At 35.6% G+C, this 22,157-nt stretch overlaps 1 protein-coding gene across 2 annotated transcripts; it reads left to right on the top strand.

Annotated features, from left to right (window-relative positions):
- Nucleotides 1-9,948: 9,948 nt before the first annotated feature.
- On the top strand, nt 9,949-17,116 carry LOC120359211. 2 transcript variants are annotated; one of them, XM_039455987.1, is made up of 8 exons: nt 9,949-10,063; nt 10,410-10,549; nt 13,908-14,111; nt 14,230-14,403; nt 14,831-15,019; nt 15,104-15,354; nt 15,438-15,597; nt 16,134-17,115. In XM_039455987.1, the coding sequence occupies exons 3-8, from the start codon at nt 13,910-13,912 to the stop codon at nt 16,274-16,276; spliced, it is 1,119 nt and encodes a 372-aa protein (XP_039311921.1). In that variant the 5' UTR covers nt 9,949-10,063; nt 10,410-10,549; nt 13,908-13,909; the 3' UTR covers nt 16,277-17,115. The 2 variants fall into 2 exon arrangements, with proteins under 2 accessions (XP_039311921.1, XP_039311920.1); XM_039455986.1 differs by lacking the exons at nt 9,949-10,063; nt 10,410-10,549 and having other exon boundaries at nt 13,738-14,111; nt 16,134-17,116.
- The last annotated feature ends 5,041 nt before the right edge of the window (nt 17,117-22,157 follow it).

Below are 22,157 nucleotides of genomic sequence, written 5' to 3'. Positions count from 1 at the left end.
TCTGTTCTGATAGCCCCGAGAAGAGTGCTAACTTTTATCATGATGGATCGAATCTTTAAAGTGAAAAACGAAAGTGTTATATCAGTCAAAGTTCGTAATATTTCAGTAAAATACGTTTTTTTCCTAATTTCTCCAATATCTCTGTCTTCTAATAGCCCCCCGAAGATTTCTAACTTTTATGATAATGGATCGAATCATTAACGTGAAAATGGAAAGACTTATATCAGTCAAAGTTCGAAATTTTTGAGGAAAATTTTTTTTGCAAATTTTTCCAATTTCTCTGTGTTCTGATAGCCCCGAGAAGAGTGCTAACATTTATCATGATGGATCGAATATTTAAAGTGAAAAACGAAAGTGTTATATCAGTCAAAGTTCGTAATATTACAGTAAAATACGTTTTTTTCCTAATTTCTCCAATATCACTGTGTTCTGATAGCCCCCCGAAGATTTCTAACTTTTATGATAATGGATCGAATCATTAACGTGAAAAAGGAAAGACTTATATCAGTCAAAGTTCGAAATATTTGAGGAAAATTTTTTTTGCAAAATTTTCCAATTTCTCTGTGTTCTGATAGCCCCGAGAAGAGTGCTAACTTTTATCATGAAGGATCGAATCGCTAAAGTGAATAACGAAAGTGTTATATCAGTCAAAGTTCGTAATATTTCAGTAAAATTCGTTTTTTTCCTAATTTCCCAATATCACTGTCTTCTGATAGCCCCCCGAAGAGTTCTAACTTTTAAGATAATGGATCGAATCATTAACGTGAAAAAGGAAAGACTTATATCAGTCAAAGTTCGAAATTTTTGAGGAAAATTTTTTTTGCAAATTTTTCCAATTTCTCTGTGTTCTGATAGCCCCGAGAAGAGTGCTAACTTTTATCATGATGGATCGAATCGCTAAAGTGAAAAACGAAAGTGTTATATCAGTCAAAGTTCGTAATATTTCAGTAAAATACGTTTTTTTCCTAATTTCTCCAATATCACTGTGTTCTGATAGCCCCCCGAAGATTTCTAATTTTTATGATAATGGATCGAATCATTAACGTGAAAAAGGAAAGACTTATATCAGTCAAAGTTCGAAATATTTGAGGAAAATTTTTTTTGCAAAATTTTCCAATTTCTCTGTGTTCTGATAGCCCCGAGAAGAGTGCTAACTTTTATCATGATGGATCGAATCGCTAAAGTGAAAAACGAAAGTGTTATATCAGTCAAAGTTCGTAATATTTCAGTAAAATACGTTTTGTTCCTAATTTCTCCAATATCTCTGTCTTCTGATAGCCCCCCGAAGAATTCAAACTTTTATGATAATTTATCGAATCATTAACGTGAAAAAGGAAAGACTTATATCAGTCAAAGTTCAAAATTTTTGAGGAAAATTTTTTTTGCAAATTTTTCCAATTTCTCTTTGATCTGATAGCCCCGAGAAGAGTGCTAACTTTTATCATGATGGATCGAATCGCTAAAGTGAAAAACGAAAGTGTTATATCAGTCAAAGTTCGTAATATTTCAGTAAAATACTTTTTTGTCCTAATTTCTCCAATATCTCTGTCTTCTGATAACCCCCGAAGAGTTCAAACTTTTATGATAATTTATCGAATCATTAACGTGAAATAGGAAAGACTTATATCAGTCAAAGTTCAAAATTTTTGAGGAAAATCTTTTTTGCAAATTTTTCCAATTTCTCTTTGATCTGATAGCCGCGAGAAGAGTGCTAACTTTTATCATGATGGATCGAATCGCTAAAGTGAAAAACGAAATTGTTATATCAGTCAAAGTTCGTAATATTCCGGTAAAATTCGTTTTCTTCCTAATTTCTCCAATATCTCTGTCTTCTGATAGCCCCCCGAAGAGTTCTAACTTTTATGATAATGGATCGAATCATTAACGTGAAAATGGAAAGACTTATATCAGTCAAAGTTCGAAATTTTTGAGGAAAATTTTTTTTGCAAATTTTTCCAATTTCTCTGTGTTCTGATAGCCGCGAGAAGAGTGCTAACTTTTATCATGATGGATCGAATCGCTAAAGTGAAAAACGAAAGTTTTATATCAGTCAAAGTTTGTAATATTAGAGTAAAATTTGTTTTTTTCTTAATTTCTCCAATATCTCTGTGTTCTGATAGCCCTCAGAAGAGTTCTAACTTTTATGATAGTGGATCGAATCGTTAACGTGAAAAAGGAAAGACTTATTATATATCAGTCAAAGTTCAAAATTTTTGAGGAAAATTTTTTTTGCGAATTTCTCCAATTTCTCTGTGTTCTGATAGCCCTCAGAAGAGGTCTAACTTTTATAATAATGGATCGAATCGCTAACCTGAAAAAGGAAACACTTATATCAGTCAAAATTCGAAATTGTTGAGTAAAATTTTATATGCGAATTTCTCCAATATCTCTGTGTTCTGATATCTCCGAGAAGAGCTCTTTTTTTTTTTTTTTTTTTTTGATAACGGAGAGGAAATGCGTTACCGCATACCCCAGGCCTCGGGGGAGGCCTGGTGGTTATGTGGGGCTCTTCCCCGCCGACGACGTGTCGGCGGAGACATACCCACTAAAACCTCTCCGGGTGTCCTGCCCTGGTCCATGACTGTGGGGCTCCGGGAACGCGTGCAGCATACTTCCGGAGCCCCCCGGACCCGGTCGGCCGTGGGCCGATTCGTCGCGCCGGGAGCGTCCACGTGGGCACTCCCGGCAGGGCTCTTGGGTCTGACAGCCCTAGGTCGGGGGAGGGGGACACCAGCCCCCCCCGCTCTTCCCCTGTTGGTTTGGTGTTAAAGCCCGGGGTGTCCGGCCCCGCCGTAACCCCGGGCCTCTTCGCGCCGCCCTGTGCGGCGGCGCGGCCCTCCTAACTACACTGGGGGGAGGGGGAGAATCCTCCCTCTCCCCCTCCCCGGCGTGGCAGGGGGGGGTACGGCTCCGAGCTACGTCTCGGAGTCGGCCCCCCCGGACCGTCAGGTCGGATCTGCCTCGCCGGGTTCACTAATGCGATGGGGGGCCCTCCTCCCACGGCTGCGCGTCCCAAAAGCTGGGCCGGCAGCCATAGGGGAGGGGGGTCGCTCCCTTTCATCATCATTTCCGTGGCGGTCGCCGTCGTCCCTCTCCTCCTCGATAGTGGGGAGGGAGGGGGCGACCGCCACGGCTCTTCTGCACCGCCGCCGCCCGGTGAAACTCCGAGGGCGGGGGCCGCTTCTTCTCTGTCGGGGCGGTCAGGGCGAGGGCCGAGACGAAACGTGACCCCCGTCTCCGCCGCCCCTTCTGTTCATCGCGTCGCCTGGGGGCATACGACCCCCAGGCTGACGCTCCCGCACCTTTTCGGCCTCCTCCTTCTGCAGCATGACTCGCTCGCAGAAGGAGGAGACCGCCTTCCATGCGCTCTCCCTGCCGACCATCTGGCTAATGATGGCCGGCAGGGAGAGGTCATTTCCTACCTCAGCCCTCAGGACTCCGCGCAGCTCTTCCCACGCTGGACAGTCTTCCAGCGTGTGCCGCGCGGAGTCCCGGGCGGCACCACAGTGGTGGCACCGTGTCGTCGGCTCCCTCTTTATCCTGCACAGGTACTCACCGAAGCAGCCATGCCCGGTGAGCACCTGTGTCGTCCTGTAGGACAAGCCGCCAAACGGGCGGCCCACCCACTCGTCCAGGTTTGGTAGGACGGCCTCCAAGATCCGAGATCCGGCCGCCGGCGGGTTGACGATAAGGTCCCTCTTCCAGGTCCTCATCACCCGCCGACGGGCCCTCTCCCGTAACAACGCGGCGGCCCTGGGGGTAACTACCCCCCCCTCGAGGCGGATGGCTTTTGCCCTGGCGTAAGTCCACGCCAGGGCATCGGCCGTGTACTCCGCCGGGGGGAGCCCCGCCAGGGCCATGATTGCCGCGTTGGGAGCGGTGCTAAACGCGCGCGTTATCCTTCTCGCCAGCCGCCGCTGCACGTCGTGCAGCACCTTTTTGATGCGGCGGCTGGCCAGCGCCTCGCGGAACCACACCGGGGCGCCATACAGCGCCCCGGACATGACCGCGAGGGCGTACGCGCGTCTAGCACCCACCCTCGGACCCCGGAGGTTGGGCATCAACCCATTGAGGGCGTCTACCCTCCTGCCCAACCGCTGGGCCAGCTGATCAAAATGATCAACGAAGGCCCAGCGACCGTCCAGGTGCAACCCAAGGTACTTCAGGGTTGCACCCACCTGGACACGGGTGTTGTCCACCAGGACGAAGGCCTGGGGCGGTTCCCCGGAGGAGCCATCGTGGAAGAAGATGGCTTCTGTCTTCTCCGGGGCCACCCTCAGGCCCAGGCCTTTAATGGCACCGACGACACAGGCCACAGCCCAGTCGCCATTGGCGACTGCTCTTCCCCAGGAGGTCCCCCCCGCTACTATGAACGTGTCGTCGGCGTAGCCGACTACGTAGCAGCGAGGGGGGAGGGCCGTGCGGAGCACTTTGTCATATGCGGCGTTCCATAGCAGGGGGCCCAACACAGACCCCTGTGGAACGCCGCAGGACAGGTCCCTCCGCTGCTGGAGTCCGTCTTTATCGCGGAACTCCAGCTCCCTCTCCCGGAAATAGTCCTGAACGATGGCGACGAGGTAGGGCGGCAAGCGAAAGTGCTCGCTCAGCGCCGCCACTACCTCGCCCCAGGGGAGGCTATTAAAGGCGTTGGCGATATCCAATGATATCGCCAACGCCACCATCCCGTCCCCCGTTAGGGATTCCGAGAGGGACCGAACTTGACGTATCGCGTCAATCGTCGATCGCGCCTCTCGGAACCCATATTGTTCGGGGGACAGCTCAGGACCGTTCCGGGCCATATGCCGGATGATGCGGTTAGCGATTATTCGCTCGAAAATCTTGCCCGCATCATCCAGCATACAGAGGGGCCTGAACGCGGAGGGACTTTCCGCGGGCTTGCCCTCCTTTTTGAGGAGGACAAGCCGGGCCCTCTTCCACCTCCTGGGGAAGGTACCTTCTCGGAGGCACTTCGTGTACGTGGCACGAAGTGCCTCCCCTACGATGGGCGACGCCCTGGCCTAGCCCTTGGCATAAATGCCATCTGGCCCGGGCGCCTTCGCTTTGCCCCTAATGCGGGCGAAGGCCGCGACCATTTCGTGCCTGGACACCTCCAGTTCCTCCGTCCATCCTGGGGGAGGGCCGGACTTTTCCGGAATGTCCCTCCCCCGGGTGGGGAACAGTGTGTCCACCACCCTTTGGAGGAACTGGGGGTCCAGCGTCTCCGAGACTGGAGGCGCCCATGGGCGAAGCCTTTTCGTCACGATGCGGTATGGCCTGCCCCACGGGTCGCGATCCAGCTCGGAGAGCATGTCCTGCCAGGCCGCGGCCTTCGCCCGAGCTATGGCGGTCCTCAGGGCCTTTCTGGCATCCCTGAGGACCGCCGTGGCGTTTGTCAGCACTTCCTCCATGCCCCGCCGCTTGGCGCGCGTGTGCGCCCGCCTGGCGGCCACGGTGGCTCGTCTGAGTTCAGCGAGCTCCGCGGACCACCAGTAGGCGGCGCGGCGCGCCATTGGTCGGCTGCGGGGCATGGAGGCGTCGCATGCACGCGACATCATGTCGCACAGGCGCTCCGCCTCCTCCTCGGCTCCGAGGTCAGCCTCTCTTCCCGGCCAGCCGAGAAGAGCTCTAACTTTTATCATAATGGATCGAAGCGCTAAAGTGAAAGACGAAAGAGTTATATCAGTCAAAGTTCGATATTTTTGAGTAAAATTTGTTTTTTTCCGATTTTCTCCAATATCTCTGTGTTCTGATAGCTCCCCGAAGAGGTCTAACTTTTATGATAATGGATCGAATCTCTAACGTGAAAACGATGAAATGTGAAACTTTCATATCAATTGCCTTGTCCCATAGAAAATAGAACAAATATCAGATGATCATAAGTCATGGTATCAAGATAGTGGAGCAACACATCACATGACTGGAAATCTAAGTTGGATGTCAAATCTCACAACGATAAAAAATTCTGCAACGATAATGTTAAGCGATTCAACGAAACTAAAATCATATAACATGGGCGATGTACACATGACAGCTTATAATGGTAAGGAATGGTATCCCATAGTTCTTCAGCAAGTTTTGTATGTACCAAAGTTAACATTCAACCTTTTCTCGTTAACAACTGCATTGGATAAAGGATACACTCAACAAGCAAATGCAAGTCATTCAATTATCCTTGAAAATAACAATCCACTACTAATAGCAGACAAAACGAAAGGATTATTTCGAATGAGAGTAAGGAACAATAAAGATCAATGTTTGACAGCTATATCAATAAAATATTGGCACAAACGACTTGCACACCTAAATGTCACTTATGTCAGAGACATACTGAAAAGAAACGACATAAAACATATCGACGACTGGAATGGTTACGTATGTGAAGGATGTGCTTACGGCAAGCAATGTCGCACTACACACAAAACGAATCCGAATACAGCTACAGAATGTTTGGATGTCATACACGTAGATTTAGGAGAAATGAACGAATTTTCATTAGGAGGAGCCAAATACTTTCTCTTGTTTAAGGACGACTATAGCCATTATCGAACCATATATTTTTTGAAAAATAAGTCAGAAGCAATTGATAAGCTCAATATTTTTATAAAGTTGGTTAACCATCAATTTGGTCGACAGGTTAAAACTTTAAAGTCAGGTAATGGAAAAGAAATTAAAAATACTGAAAGTCGAAAGATACTTGAAGAACTTGGAATATTTCATGAACGTTCTTCAAAGTACACTCCAGATCAGAATGGACGTATTGAAAGAGAAATAAGAACTATAGTGGAAGCTGCTCGTGCCGAACTACATACTGGAAATCTTAGCAAGCAACTTTGGGCTGAAGCTATAAATTATTCCGTGTTTACCATCGTACACGTACCAGCTCGGTCAAAGGTAAAAGTCCAGCTGAACTTTGGTTTGGACGTCATGTGAGTATCAAGTATATGAATCCATTTGGTTGTAAATGCTACATACTCATACCAAATAAGGATCGTAAGAAGTTGGATAAGAAAAGTCAGAAAGGCATCTTTGTCGGTTATGATCTTGAAGAAACAGGTTATAGTATATATGTTTCAGATAAAAGAAAAATAGAAATATCTTGCGATGTTATTTTTGATGAAAAATTGAATCAAAACCTAAACTCGACGGAAATCTTTCTTAATAGAAAACCAAAAGGCCTGAAAGAAGAAAAACACATCAAAAATTCTGAAAAAGAGGAGCATGTCAATCAACAGGAGGAGAATCATGATACAGAGTCAAGCGATGTAGAAAGCTTTGCCAGCGTTGATGAAGTGGACGAAGAATCACAAATTTTCGATGAAGGTGAAATTCAATCTCAAGATGTACTACAGCGAGGACTACGAGACAGAAAACTTCTTAAGCCACCCAACAGGTATGATCCATGTGCTTCAAATCTAATGGCATTAATCGGAGACGTGGAAGAGGTATCGGTCGAGGATGCTTTAAACAATCCAAAGTGGAAACATGCAATGGACGATGAAATGCACTCATTGGACAAAACACATACATGATCACTGACTGAACTGCTAGAAGGTCGCAAAGCACTAAGTAATCGTTGGGTATTTCGAATTAAGGATGATGGAAAAATGAAAGCTCGCTTGGTCGCACGTGGATATGATCAACAGCAAGGCACTGATTATTTTGAAACCTTCTCGCCAGTGGTTCGACATGCCAGCATCAGATTACTATTGAGTTTCGCAGTAAAAGAATACAAACATGTAAGGACTTTTGACATTAAAACTGCCTTCTTGAATGAAGATCTTACTGAGGACATATATATGTCACAACCTTAAGGCTATGATGACGGATCTGGAAGAGTTTGCAAGTTATTGAAGAGTTTATACGGCCTGAAGCAAGCACCTAAATCTTGGAATGTAAAATTTACAAGTTACTTGAAAACATTAAATTTTGAAGCGACGGATGATGATCCTTGTTTGTTCTACAACGCAAAGAGAACTGTAATAATAGCACTGTTTGTTGACGACGGACTCATCGTAAGTAAAAATCACCAGAATTTGGATCAACTCTTGATTAATCTATCTGCAAATTTTGAAGTCACGTCCAAAAATCCAAAATATGGAAAATTGAAATATGTCGGTATGGAAATAAATTTCCTACAGTATGGCATATTTGTCAATCAACCAGGATACACTGACAAAATTTTAGAAAAGTTTGACTTCAATGAAGCAAATGAAGCCAGTACTCCAATGGAACCAGGAATGATGACAAACGAAGTAACAAATGATCAAGTACTGTCTAACAAACCTTTTCGTGAAGCAGTGGGATGTCTGTTATATCTCAGTACCATATCTCGACCAGACATAAGCTACGCGGTCAACTATGTAAGTCGTCAAATCAATAAGCCAAGGGTCAGTCATTGGAAAATAATTGAACGCATATTCAGATACCTACGAGGAACGGATAATTATGGCATTTTCTTCAACGGAAACACGGAGTTACGTGTGTATACAGACTCAAACTACGGGGGTTCAGGAGGTGCTGATATGTGCTCTACAAGTGGATTGCTAGTCGACAACGGCGGTCCTATCATGTGGTTAACTCAGAAGCAGAAGATAACTGCAATATCGTCGGCTGAAGCAGAATATCGTGCTGTAACATTGGGCATACAAGAAGTTTGTTGGATACGACGAGTTATAGAAGAGTTAAAACTGCAAAATGAATCGAAACCTACTAATATATATATAGATAATAAGGCATCTATTCACATGTTAAAAAATACAGAAGAAGGGAAGGTTACTAAAGGTAAAAAGCATATAGAAATTAAACGTAAATTTATAAATGAACATATAAACAATACTGTAAGTCCTGTATATATTAAGTCCAAAGAACAAATTGCTGATATCTTTACAAAACCTTTAAGTAAAGGTCCCTTCCTGTACTTAAGAAAGAAACTACTTAAGGAGGAGTGTTGGGTTTAAGTGTTTGTAGATGGCAATGATAATTCTTTGTTAGTTCGTGAGACTATCTAGCGTACTGTTGTATCTCTATGCACTGTGTGTACGATCGTTCTTCTTCTTCTTTGTCTAATCGTAAGCGTGATAAATCAAAATTTTATACGTGCAAGTGCATAGCAAGTAATATTCTTTTAATTACTAAGTTGCAATATTTTTAGTTTAGTTTGCAAGAAATGAATTACTTGTATTCTTGCAGGCGCTAGCCCATTGAGTGTACATTGAGTATAATTTTAATAAAAGTTCAAGTTGCATTTCTATCTCAATTGGTCCGATTCAAGATTCCCTGATTTTTGCACGGTTCCCTGCACATCAATTGTATCTCACAATAACGACAGATGGCGATGATGGCGATGATGGTGATGATGGCGATGATGGAGATGATGGCGATTATGGCGATGATGGCGATGATCTCGATGATGATGGCGATGATAGCAATGATGATGACGATGATGGCGATGATGGGGATAATGGCGATGATGATGGCGATGCACAGATAGCACAGGACGTCCTATGGAGGTCCGTTTCCGGTCCATTTTACGTCCGCACGTCCATGGACATGAAATGGACGTCCATCGTATGTCCAATTTTGGACGTCCATTAATGGTCCATTTTTAAACGTCTATAGGACATTCGATCTCGGCATTAATCGGGAAGTGCGTCATTAGCGTGCAGCCAAATGACTATGAACGTTAAGTGCATGATTCTTTACCTATATCCTTTTGTCAAGTAAGCCAAGTCTAGTACTCATGTCTGTTACATGACTGTGGCTTTATTCTGATATGCATTTTGCTAGTACTGAAAATCTATAATTTACGTTTATATTTTATAGACTTTTAGTACAGGCATTGTATTTCGGAACACGGGCTGAATTTACTCCTTCATAGTCGCGCATGCGCAAGAAAAACCGGCCCTTGATCATCACTGATCTCATAGAAAAGTTCTATGACTGGTCTCGCCAGTATCGTCTCATCGAAAAATCGGCAACCGCCTTTGTGCTTGTGACTTAATCGTGTTCTAAATTTCGTTCTACGTTTTTTTGATAGCAATTTTCCATTTATTGTTATAAAACAGTAAGTACATTTTATTAAAATTGTGTGTAAAAAATATATACATAAATATGACGGCGTTGATTAACCTATTATGTTGGGCACTTTGCATAATAGGTTAAAGGTTAGGTTCCAAGACGTTCTTTCCGAGGAAAATTTTACTCGAAATACATGTAACGTATACTCTATATCGTATATCGAGTTAAATTTTTCCTCGTAGAAGATGTTTTGGAATGTAGCCTAAGTCTATGTTATTGCCTTAGAACATATATACTTAATTGTTCTAAGGTTAAATTGCTTCAATTCACTGTCGTCCCAACTGCTGCCTCCACTTGTCGCTTTTAAAATATTGTTTATCGATTTTTTTCAGGCGAACATTTCAGCATTTTACAATCTAGGCTGCTCGTGAATTCCGGATCTCTCTACGTGCAACTTCTTCGGATCTTAATTGAAGAGAATTACATGGATTGAAATAGATTTTCATGGCTAAGAAGATCAACACTTGACGCAGTTAAGTATAATACAAATATAATTCAAAAATAATTAAAAATAATAAAATACTTAAATAATTAAAATTAATTAAATAATTAAAAATAATTAAATAATTAAAAATGCCTAAAGTAAATACAAATAAGAAATATTATAAACGTGCAAAAAAGATAACTGATGCATCTATTAATATCGTAGAAGCAATTCAAGATTTACCTTCATTCACTTATATTAGTCCACCTTCAGTTTCGAGTACTAGTGATGCATCATGTAGTGAAAGAGATAAACTTGTAAACACAATTGATTTAAATACAAAATTTGATAATAAGTTATCAGTAACAGGAGACATTCATACTGATACTTACGAATTAATAAATAATGAAGTATTTGATAATGAAAATAATAAGGTAGATGATATTAATAGTTGTTGCATTAATGATGATAATCGCAATTTTTTAAATAATGTTTCTGAGGATGATAATGAAATTACATCACAATTGCAAGGATGGGCTATTAGAAATAGAATAACTCATGTTGCGTTAAACGAATTGATGGCATATATAAAGCCTAAATATCCTGAACTTCCTCGAGATGCTCGTACTTTATTAGGCACATTGAGAAAAATAAATACAGATAATGTCGAACCGGGCTACTATTATCATTTTGGAATAAATTATTGCGTGGAAAAACTTGCATCTCAGTATTCTCAAAATTTACAGATAATTGAAATTATTATAAATATCGACGGTTTACCTTTGTCTAAAAGTTCAGGGAGTCAAGTCTATCCTATTTTATGCAGTTTAGTTAATAATTACAGCAATGTAGGCATTATTGGAATTTATCACGGATATGAAAAACCTGCAGATGCTAATAAATTTTTGTACTCTTTTGTAAAAGAAGCTCAAGATTTAATTACTCATGGTATAAGAATTAATGGAATAATCTATCCGTTTAAAATTAAAGCTTTTATTTGTGATGTACCAGCTCAATCTTTTATAAAATATACAAAAGGTCATTCCGGTTATTATTCATGTACAAAATGTGAAGCTAAAGGAGAATATCATTTTAATAGAGTGTGCTTTCCGTACTTAGAAATTTCTAATATAAGAACAGATGAAAAATTCAGATCAAAATCGCAGCCAGATCATCATACGGGTACATCAATATTAGAATTGCTTCCAAATACAGATATGGTATATGATTTCCCATCAGATCCAATGCACTTACTATTCTTGGGTGAAGTAAAAAAATTAGTCGTTTCTTTATGGTGTCATAAAAAACCTGCTAAATTATCATCGCAACAACTATTAATAATATCTACTCTATTAGAAAAGCAAAAATATAATATACCATGTGATTTTAATAGAAAATCAAGATCGTTATCAGAAAGTAAAAGGTGGAAAGCCACGGAATTTAGAACATTTTTATTATATACGGGACCGGTTGTATTAAAATCTGTATTAAATCGTGATAAATATTTAAATTTTGTAACTTTACATGCAGCTGCCACCATTTTATCCAATCCAAAGCACATTGAACTATATTTAGAATATGCAAAATTATTATTACGATACTACATTGAAACATTTATTAGTCTGTACGGTAAAGAAAATGCATCGCATAATACACATCATTTATTACATCTTTGTGATGATGTGAAAAAATTCGGAACATTGCAACAATTCAGTGCTTTCCCATTTGAGAATTATATGCAATCTATATTAAAAATGGTTCGCAAAAGTGATAAGCCTTTAGAGCAAATTGTTTGTCGGATAAGTGAACAAAATAATTATATTAATCCTAATTTAAACACAAAACAATGTAATAAACCTCAACTTTTAAATCCGCATTCTAATGGTCCGCTTATAAATTGTCGTAATTGTAATCAATTTAGTAAAGTTGTGTTTGACAAATTTTTATTAACAACTAAAGAACCTGATAATTGTTGTTGTTTGTTGGATGGAAGTATTATAATTATCTCAAATTTTGCTTCTAATGACGAGAATAATATTATAATTGGAAATAAGTATAAGACACTTAAAGATTTTTATATCAATCCATGCAAATCTTCAAAACTCGATATTTATAAAGTCTGTGATCTTGGCAATTTACAGATTTGGAATTTGGACCAAGTCGCCCATAAATGTATTAGATTAAAATATAAAAATAAATACGTTATTTTTCCTTTATTACATGCACAATTATAGAAAACAAAGCATTTATTGCTAATAATTACAAATTTATATCGAGAATATCATATGAAATTTGTTCAGTTTATTTCACAATCTTCACAAAAATTATTATTAAAGTAAGACAAGAAAAAGAATTTTTGTTTTATTAGTATTAATAACATTTTTTAATTTTACTTTGTTTTAATATTTTTAATATAATCTATGTTTATCGTCATCCAGTCTATATTTTTATTAATTTAATCAAAATTGTGTGATTACCTATTTAGATCTTCTTTCATTCACTGTATTAGAAGGAAATGTAATTCATGTTACTAGGTCGATTTGCTACAGTATTTGTTTCATATAAATTACTTAAGTAATATTACAATATCTCTATTACAGACTAATATATATACATTATATTTACACATAATATAGGCAGCTACATTTAGCAATCATTTACTTTGCCTTATAGACTAATAATTCTTTGTTTTTTTTGCTACACATCATATCTATAATGACTAACATGGTATATTATAAATATATTCTAAAAGTGCATTTATTTTAAGTTTAAATGTTTTTTTATGACTGTATTTGTACTTAACTTTTTTTACTTTTTTTATACATATTTTATATACATAATTTATATTTATATACATATTTTGATTATATACATTATATATATATATATATATATATATATATATATATATATATATATATATATATATATATTTATTATATACATTATATACATTATATACATTATATACATATTTTGATAAATTTATAGTTTAAAAGTAATTAACGAATACATATTGTATGATAATTACATGTAAAATTGTACGTAAAATATTCAAGTCATTTGAAAAAAATGCTATTTCAAATAATACAGACGATTATTTTGGTTAATTGTTTGCACAATTTGTTCTAACTTTTAATATTGATTTTTTGTTAAGGATATTACTTAGTGATTTATATAACATAATTTCATGACTTGGAGAACATAATTTTATAAATAATAAGTGATTAAACATAAAAAATAATCTTTAATAATATTTACAATATGTGCTAACTTTAATACATTAATATAATGACTAAAATGAGAAAAGATGCTAATCCTAATATTAAAAATGTTCGTCACGTGTTCGTTACGTGTACAATTAGTCACTGTCTAAAAGAAAATTGTGCTCTTGTTTTTTTTCCAGAAATGGCCAAACCGACGTGGACAATTATTAAATTTACAGCAGATAACACTGTTGAAGCAGTACCATCAACTTGGATAGAACATAGCAAATGTTATTGGCCTCCATTTAAATATGAACAAATTATCGCTGCAATTAGAAAAAACGTAGAACGAAATACATGTTGGCCATCTTATGATATCATTACGTTTCGGAACAGCACATATGGTCAGTAACATTTTACTTAAAAAAATTATTTAAATTAATATTATTTTTCTAGGAGTGAATTTATATACGTATATTATTGCTATTATTCGCTGGAATATAAGCATTTACATAATTTTAGATGACTATAATGTGGCAAGACAAAAAACAAAAAAGGCTGAATGTACATCCGATTTAAACTCAGAAGTTGAGGATACAAAAAGAAAAAGGACAAGAAATCCGTTGTTTGTGAGTGACACCTGCAGTGATAGCGATCAGGAAAACAACGCTCCGACAAAACAGAAACACGTTAAAGGTTTGTTTTATAAATAAAAATTACTCTCTACAATTATTATATAAATATTAAAGTTTATTGTATAATGTTAAAATGTATTTTACAAAGAATATATACAAATTTATATTTTAAATTATTTCTTCAGAGAACAAAGTGGTGAAAAAAAAGTTAGGACTGCAGACTCTAGTGAAGAGTCTGACGAGTCTGAAAGCACTCTTCCAAAACCTCCGCAAATAACAGGTACATTAATAAAATAAAATAATTATTAATCAAGTAAAACAATAAAATAATTCAATTTCTATTTATTAAAATAAATATATACAAAATTTTGATTTTTATTGAAATAAAATATTGAGCAACTGTATACTTTAATTGTAATAAGTAATGTAAAAGATAGAACCACATATTTTTGTAACGTAAAGTTGTAGATATAATATTGTTTTTTTAGAATCTATTAATATTAAGAAGAGTTTAAACGTAAGCACGAATGGAGTAACCGGACAAAATTTAATTACCAAAGTTAGCGAACAAACACCAAGTACATCAACGTGTAATTTACTAAATAGCAATTATGATGTATGCGACACACAGATAAATTTGAATAATGTTTTCCCCGCAACCACTCCAGATGATGGCTGTATGTATTATTTTTAAGAATTAAAAATTATCATTGTTAGATAGAAAGATGAATATTTTAAGAATTAATATTCTTCTTTTACAGGTAATGCAAACTATTTCAAAGAAATTATTCGCCAGCAAGGCTACTTTCGAACTCAGTTGTGGCAGATAGTAGACGATTTGAGAGAAATGAAAAATGTCATAACCGGTTTAAATCTGCGGCAAGATCAGGATAACAACCAACAGCAGGATATAAGATCTATTTATTCTTCTTTTGATCTACCGTTAAAAACTGTAGAAAATATTGAGACCGTGGAGCAATTTTTAAGAACTGAAGAGAACTTTAAACGCTCGGTAAAATACATATATATGTTCTGTATAAATTTTGCAAAATTAGAATTAAATATTGTATTGTAATGTACGAGTTTTTGTTACAGACTACCGAAACATGTAAAATAGGAGGCACCTCTCCTTACAATTTTATCAAACGAAGTTTGTGCCGATTGATTACTAATGAACTTGCACAACAATATAGTTGGTTAGGTGCTAAACTCAAAAAAAATTTTTGTAATCTTCGAATTACGAAAATGTTATTAGGTAAATGTATTTATAAAAATATATTACATTTTAATATGATATTTTTATAGTAATAAATATATGTATATTTGTATCAATTTATATGTAGGAGAATAGATATCGGACAAGGATCGAGGGATCGAAGATCGATTGTTATCGGTCGATAATCGTAATGACCTTATATGTTGTCGGAATTTGGAAGAGCGCGAGCGAGGGGGAGTCCGCTGTGAGTCGCGAGTCGAGACAGTGCTCCGTGTCAGAGACAGAGTGTATAAGGACAGAGTAAGAGATAAACAGAGACAGAGTGCGGAAATTCAGAGTTAGCCACGAGTTCGTTTTTTCCTTTTACGTGAACTTTTGCAAGAGACGATTGATATTATTAATTCGACTGAAGCGACAAGATTCGCTCTATATATGTAACTATTTAAATCGCGTATTTGATTAAATTGCGACATTATTAATAACAACTATCTTTAATCATTATATTTATTTCTATTTTATCCTTCTTAAAATCATATTATCCTACATATACATGTATAAAATTTCTTTTGTTACAGCTGCAGGTGCTGAATATTCTAATTCGACGTACAGTGAAATAGAACTAGAGAAGGCCATACAGAAATGGTTAAAAAGGGCTAAAGAACGATATGACGCTGAAAGAAAAAAACTTGAAGCACATGAAAATCGCCGATTCTTGTAGACATTGTAACATTTCTTACAATTTCTAGAACCATAGAAAATCTGCTGGAGTTAATACAAGGGGAATCAAAATTCTTTCAGAAGTGATAGCGGACAACGTACAATTGCAGTGAAACTACTTTCACTTTATAGATATTAATATAAATATAAGTGATTTCTAAACACCACTTATAGTTTCAATCCAAAGTTATCCAAAGTTATAAGTCCACTTATAGTTTCATTCAATTACGAAATAACGTAAGAAGACTGATTTGCTCTTATTTTTGTTACTTATATAACTTATACATACATACATATATTTATACATGCGCGCGTGTGTAAGGTAAGGTTGCCGAAATTGCACCACTTTTGAAATAACTAAATTATAATAAATATATATTTTTAAGTTCTATTTGTTAAGTTTTATTAAGTTGAATTTTTAGGCGATGTGGTGTGATTCAAGAGCCGGTGCGGCAACCTTCCCCTATATGTATGTATTTATAAATTTCTACAACTAGTTATGCTACGACGCATAGAAAAATATTAAACTCGTTAAGAAAGTGCAAAGATTTTATTCTGATATTTTATAAATAGTAAAGATAAAAAGATTAAAAGGTTGTGAACGTTGTTTATTTTGTAAAAGATCGCACTGCGCATATCTTAATGTTACGTTCGTTTTTATTTTTTATTTCGCATATGTATAATCAAATAACGAAATATAATTTCTGCAGTTAAACCATGTGCAAACTCAATTGAGTGAAAGACTGTCCATTATTACATTAAAAATTTGTGTGTACAGTTATATAATATGTATATGCATATATATATATATATAATATATAATGTTTTATAAATGTTTAATAAATGTTTTAAAAATGTTTTATAATAAATATATGAATTAATCTTGTATTTCAGACTTATTATTACTTCTAAACTTTTCCTTTATATATAGTTTTAACATTTATTTCAGCAATAATTACGAATAGTAGGGTACTGAAAATTATGTCCAGTTTAGGTCCTTTTTAGGTCAATTTAGGTCCATTTTAGATCCTTTTTTGGATGTCCAGTGGACATCCGAGGCAGTAGAAAACGGACGTCCATAAGACGGCCATAGGACGTCCGTCGGACTTTATTCGGTTACCTAAAGGACGTCCCAATGTCCGAAGTCAGACGTCCATTGGACGTCCAATGGACGTCCACGTGCTATCTGGGTAATTCTTAATTAATTTTTTTTGTAAAGTTTTGATTAATCTTTACGTGATATTTTGTAAAAACTGTTGAAAGGTTGTATTAAAATCAGATCAATAATCTTCACGTTTGTAAGTTAGAGAATAAAAATAATACTCAAGTATCCATATATTTCATTGATTTTTATTACATTATTATTATTATTATTATTATTATTATTATTTATTGTGCCATATTAATCTTGCGTATTATCATTTGTAAATCATGCGTATGCATGTATATGCCATTGTAACATAATAAAAAAAGAGTGGGCGCTTTCTAGTCTCTCTACGTCCCTGCGCAGAAATCGTCCGAAATCCTCTTTCTGAATTTTACGGCCTAAACGTAGCACGGAAAACGTGAAGGGTTCGAGAGGGGAGTGGAGAGTATCTATAAAGATAACATCACCGCTTGCTCCATGTCTATCACCGCGATGCTTTCTCTCTCTAACTGAAGGCCTAAACAATTAAAGGACAATCACGTTAAAAGAGAAAGAGAGAAAGAGAGAAAGAGTGAGAGAGAGAGAGAGAGTTGCGTCAAGATTTAAAAAAATTAAAAAAGCTAATTTTTTCAAAAGCATAATTTGAAGACATTTAAATAATAAAGAATTATGTAAAAATAAAAAGATGGTATATTTATTCGTGGAAAGACATTTATTTCTTCTTCATCATATGATGCGATGTTAATTACAATTATATTTTAAGTACTGCGTAAAATGAATGTTTCTTTATTAAAGAACCAAATTTTCTCTGTTACTATTAAACATCTTCTTTAAGTAAAAATATGATTGTGCAAAATATGGGCATAAACGTATTGATATGTATTAATATCAATGTTAATGTAAATAATTCAGACTATAATAAATAAAAAATTACGCGAAAGTAGACGTAATTAATCATTTGTGCACATTCTCGACCCCTATTCTGGATGCAACATACGCGATACGCGTCAGATTTTATTTGCTGCAAAATGGATGTTAGCACGGACAACAACCTACATCCATTTCTCGAGAGATGGATGTGGGTTGTTGTCCGTGCTAACATCCACACTGTTTTTAACGGCGGGTTGCAAAATGGATGTGACACGTAGTTCCCATTCTGACCAGAATAGATGTGCGTCACTAGTGTACGGGAGTTTCGAAGCGTTATAGGAAAAAGGCCGCCGTGGCCGCTCCATAGACATAGGATCTATAGACCGAGCATTCGAGGAGTGGGGGTAAAGTTCTCGCGTAAAAAACTAGAAAGAGATAGCCTGCTTTGGACCACTATTCTGTCTTTGTCTAATGACGCGCGTGGGGTACAGTAAAGGTAACGAAACTCTCGGTAAGGTTAGGGAAAGAGAAAAGGGAAATGTAAGTGAATGTGAAAAAAGAATGAAGGAAAATTGAAAAGCATTGGAAAAAGTGCCAAAATATAGAATTATATATAATGTAAAATTGTGTATTAAAATTTAAACAGTAAAGTATTGAATAAACATTTAAAACACCTGGCATAACAGTAATAAAAAAATTAACCCTGCTGATCTTTATATATATCTATATATATAATATATGTCATTGATTTTTAAATAAAATGAGTTTTGTGAATTTAGATCTTATTCGTCTAATTTTGTTATTCTTAGAAGCAGCATAATGATGTATACAAAGAGTGAAAAACTTTTCTAAGAGAATACGAATCAATTGATTTCTATGATCCATCAATGGAGCTTGATTAAAAATCATGTTCCTATTCAGTAAATAAATCATTTATTCTTAGTTTTATTAATGTTAAATTTATCAGTTTCTTTATTACGTTTGTAAACGTCAAAATAAAAAAATAAAAAATAAAAAAAAACAAGTGAAGATTCCCCACGCGCGTCATTAGACAAAGACAGAATAGTGGTCCAAAGCTTGCTATCTCTTTCTAGTTTTTCACGCCCCCACTCCTCGAATGCTCGGTCTATAGATCCTATGTCTATGGGCCGCTCTCAGGTTCCTCTCTGCCGGAAATAACAAAACTTATCGATGTGTTAACTTCCTATTATTAATGACTTAATCGATTATTGAGATGATGATGACTCAGAAATTGAAATAATGACAGCGTCAAACGTATTGGAGTGCTCCAGCACATCACTTACCTACTTGCGTTTCGTTTTTAGTTTTATGTTAACCAGCTTTTTGACATGTTTTTATGTATCTTATAATATTTTTATTTATTTTTGTTATACAAAATAATTTTCACGATCTGATTACATTTGAGACAGCAATCTTGGCTCCGATCAATCTAGGAAAATTTTAAATGCCTAGATTGAGTGCCACTGTTAAGTCCGATCAGAGATCTGATTAATTGTCGTAAACATCCTTTGAGATTGAGATTGGATTAAAATTTACCCGATTGGAGGAAATTTCTCTAAAATTGAGATTGGTTTTTTCCTCCGATTGATTAAATTGCAATCCAATCTCAATCTTAATCTAGTCTGATACAAACATAATAATAATAATAATAATATATATTTATATATATATATATATATATATATATATATATATAAAATTAAGAGCAGCCAAAAATGTACATTTCAATCTAATTTCAGATAGATTCCGTCTACCGCTATTCCTCTTACCTTATCGTATCACGATCATCCGAGAACCTATCGGCACTCATGATCGTATTACTCGTACATACATTATATGTTTCCAATAGATTTGCACGTTACTTTATAAGATATTGATGATTTAGTCAATAGACCTAGTCAATTGGCCATGTGAATATTCGGTTCATGATCTTAAATGGCTTAAACAGAGATGGATTCTCTTATAGCTGTATGCATGTTAAAAATTTTCATTCTTAATTGTAACACTATACATGCACGTGATATACCATTCTCATTAATATCCGAAGATTTAAAATCTTTTGAAAACTTAACCTGTGATGAGTTTAAATCCATGAATGGAAAATCAATCAAATTTATTATAGAAGAAGAACAATATATTATACAAAAAAAAATTATTGTATGTCTCTAATAGTAATTATTTTAAGAATATTTGTCTTAAACATGAGGGAACAATAAAAGATATGAGAAATAAATTAAAAGCAAATAATGAAACAGAAGCTTTTAAACAGATATTATTATTTATTAAAACTGGTGGTAGTTCAATATTAGAATCAAGTGATTATGAAATGGTTAACAAATTATTTATAACAGCTGATAAATATGATGTAAGTTTTAAAATCAATGTATGAATATTATTTGCTAATTTGTATTTCAGCTATAATGCCTTACATTTTATACAACTTACATTTTCGTATAATACAAATTTTTTACACATACATTTGGCCGCTTTTATCAAGTTTTATAAAGCAAATATTTTGAATACTAAAGAATCCCTTGAAAAAAAAGTTGATAAACTTGTTTCAATAAACTGATTACTGATCAGTAACTGATGATGTTTTATCAGTTAACTGACGAAATATAATCAGTTACTGATCAGTAATCAGTTTATTGAAACAAGTTTATCAACTTTTTTTTTCAAGGGATTTCAAAATTTATCGGAAGAAAATTCAAATAAGATAATGGTAATAATAAAAAAAATTGAGAAAAATGAAATACGTGAAATCAGTACTCAATTATTTAATTCGTTATAAAGATAAATAATATAAAAATAAGAAATGTACATCGGCTCATATTTAATTTATATAACATTGTAGTTTTAAGTGTAAATTAATAGAACATAAAGTTATTTTTCTTATTTAAGGCGATGCAGAAGTCGTCCATATACTACGGCAAGCCATTTTACTTTTTAATATCATAATAGAAATGTTCTCTAATATTAATGTTTTAAAAAATAATTGTCTCAATAAAATTATAAGTTTAAATAAATAATTAAAATTATGCACAGTCATAAAAATAATTGCACAAATTAAAATTATGGACGCATCAAATTATTATTATACCGCGACATAATAATAATTCGATGAATTTAAATTATGTTAAGGCATAATAATAATTCGTCAAATTGAAATTATGTCACGACGTAATAATAATTCCTTGAATTAAAATTATGTATTGACTTAAAAATAATTCCGTATTTCTATTATGTTGCGTCCATAATTTTAATTCGTGCAATTATTATTATGTCAGGTCATATTAAAAATTCGTAATTTTTATTATGGCCATAAAAATAATTGCAAATTCTTATTGTCGAGACATAATTTTAATTGGATGATTTAAAATTGTATTGCAACATAATAACAATTCCACGTATTAAAATTATGTCATGACATAATAATAATTCCATGAATTTAAATTATGTCGAGACATAATAATAATTCCCAATTAGTATTATGTCGTGACATAATTTTAATTGTACGAATTAAAATTATGTTGCGACATAATAATATTTCTAAATTTCTATTACGTCTTGACACAATTTTAATTCATTAAATTTTTATTATGTCACGATATAATTTTATTTCGATATAGAGTAATTTCTCTACAGAATTAAAATTATGTCGAAATAATAATTCGGTGAATTAAAATTATGTCAAGATATAATAAAAATTCAGAATTATTATTATGTCGCAGTATAATAATAATTTGATGAATTAAAATTATGTCAAGGCATAATAATAATTTGACGAATTAAAATTATGTAGCGACAAAAATAATTCCGTATTTCTATTATGTTGCGTTCATAA

Source organism: Solenopsis invicta, chromosome 12, assembly GCF_016802725.1.
Source record: "Solenopsis invicta isolate M01_SB chromosome 12, UNIL_Sinv_3.0, whole genome shotgun sequence".
In the NCBI taxonomy this organism is placed as follows: domain Eukaryota; kingdom Metazoa; phylum Arthropoda; class Insecta; order Hymenoptera; family Formicidae; genus Solenopsis; species Solenopsis invicta.
Note: the sequence above shows the minus strand (reverse complement) of the source record. Positions and strands in the feature narration are given on the sequence as shown.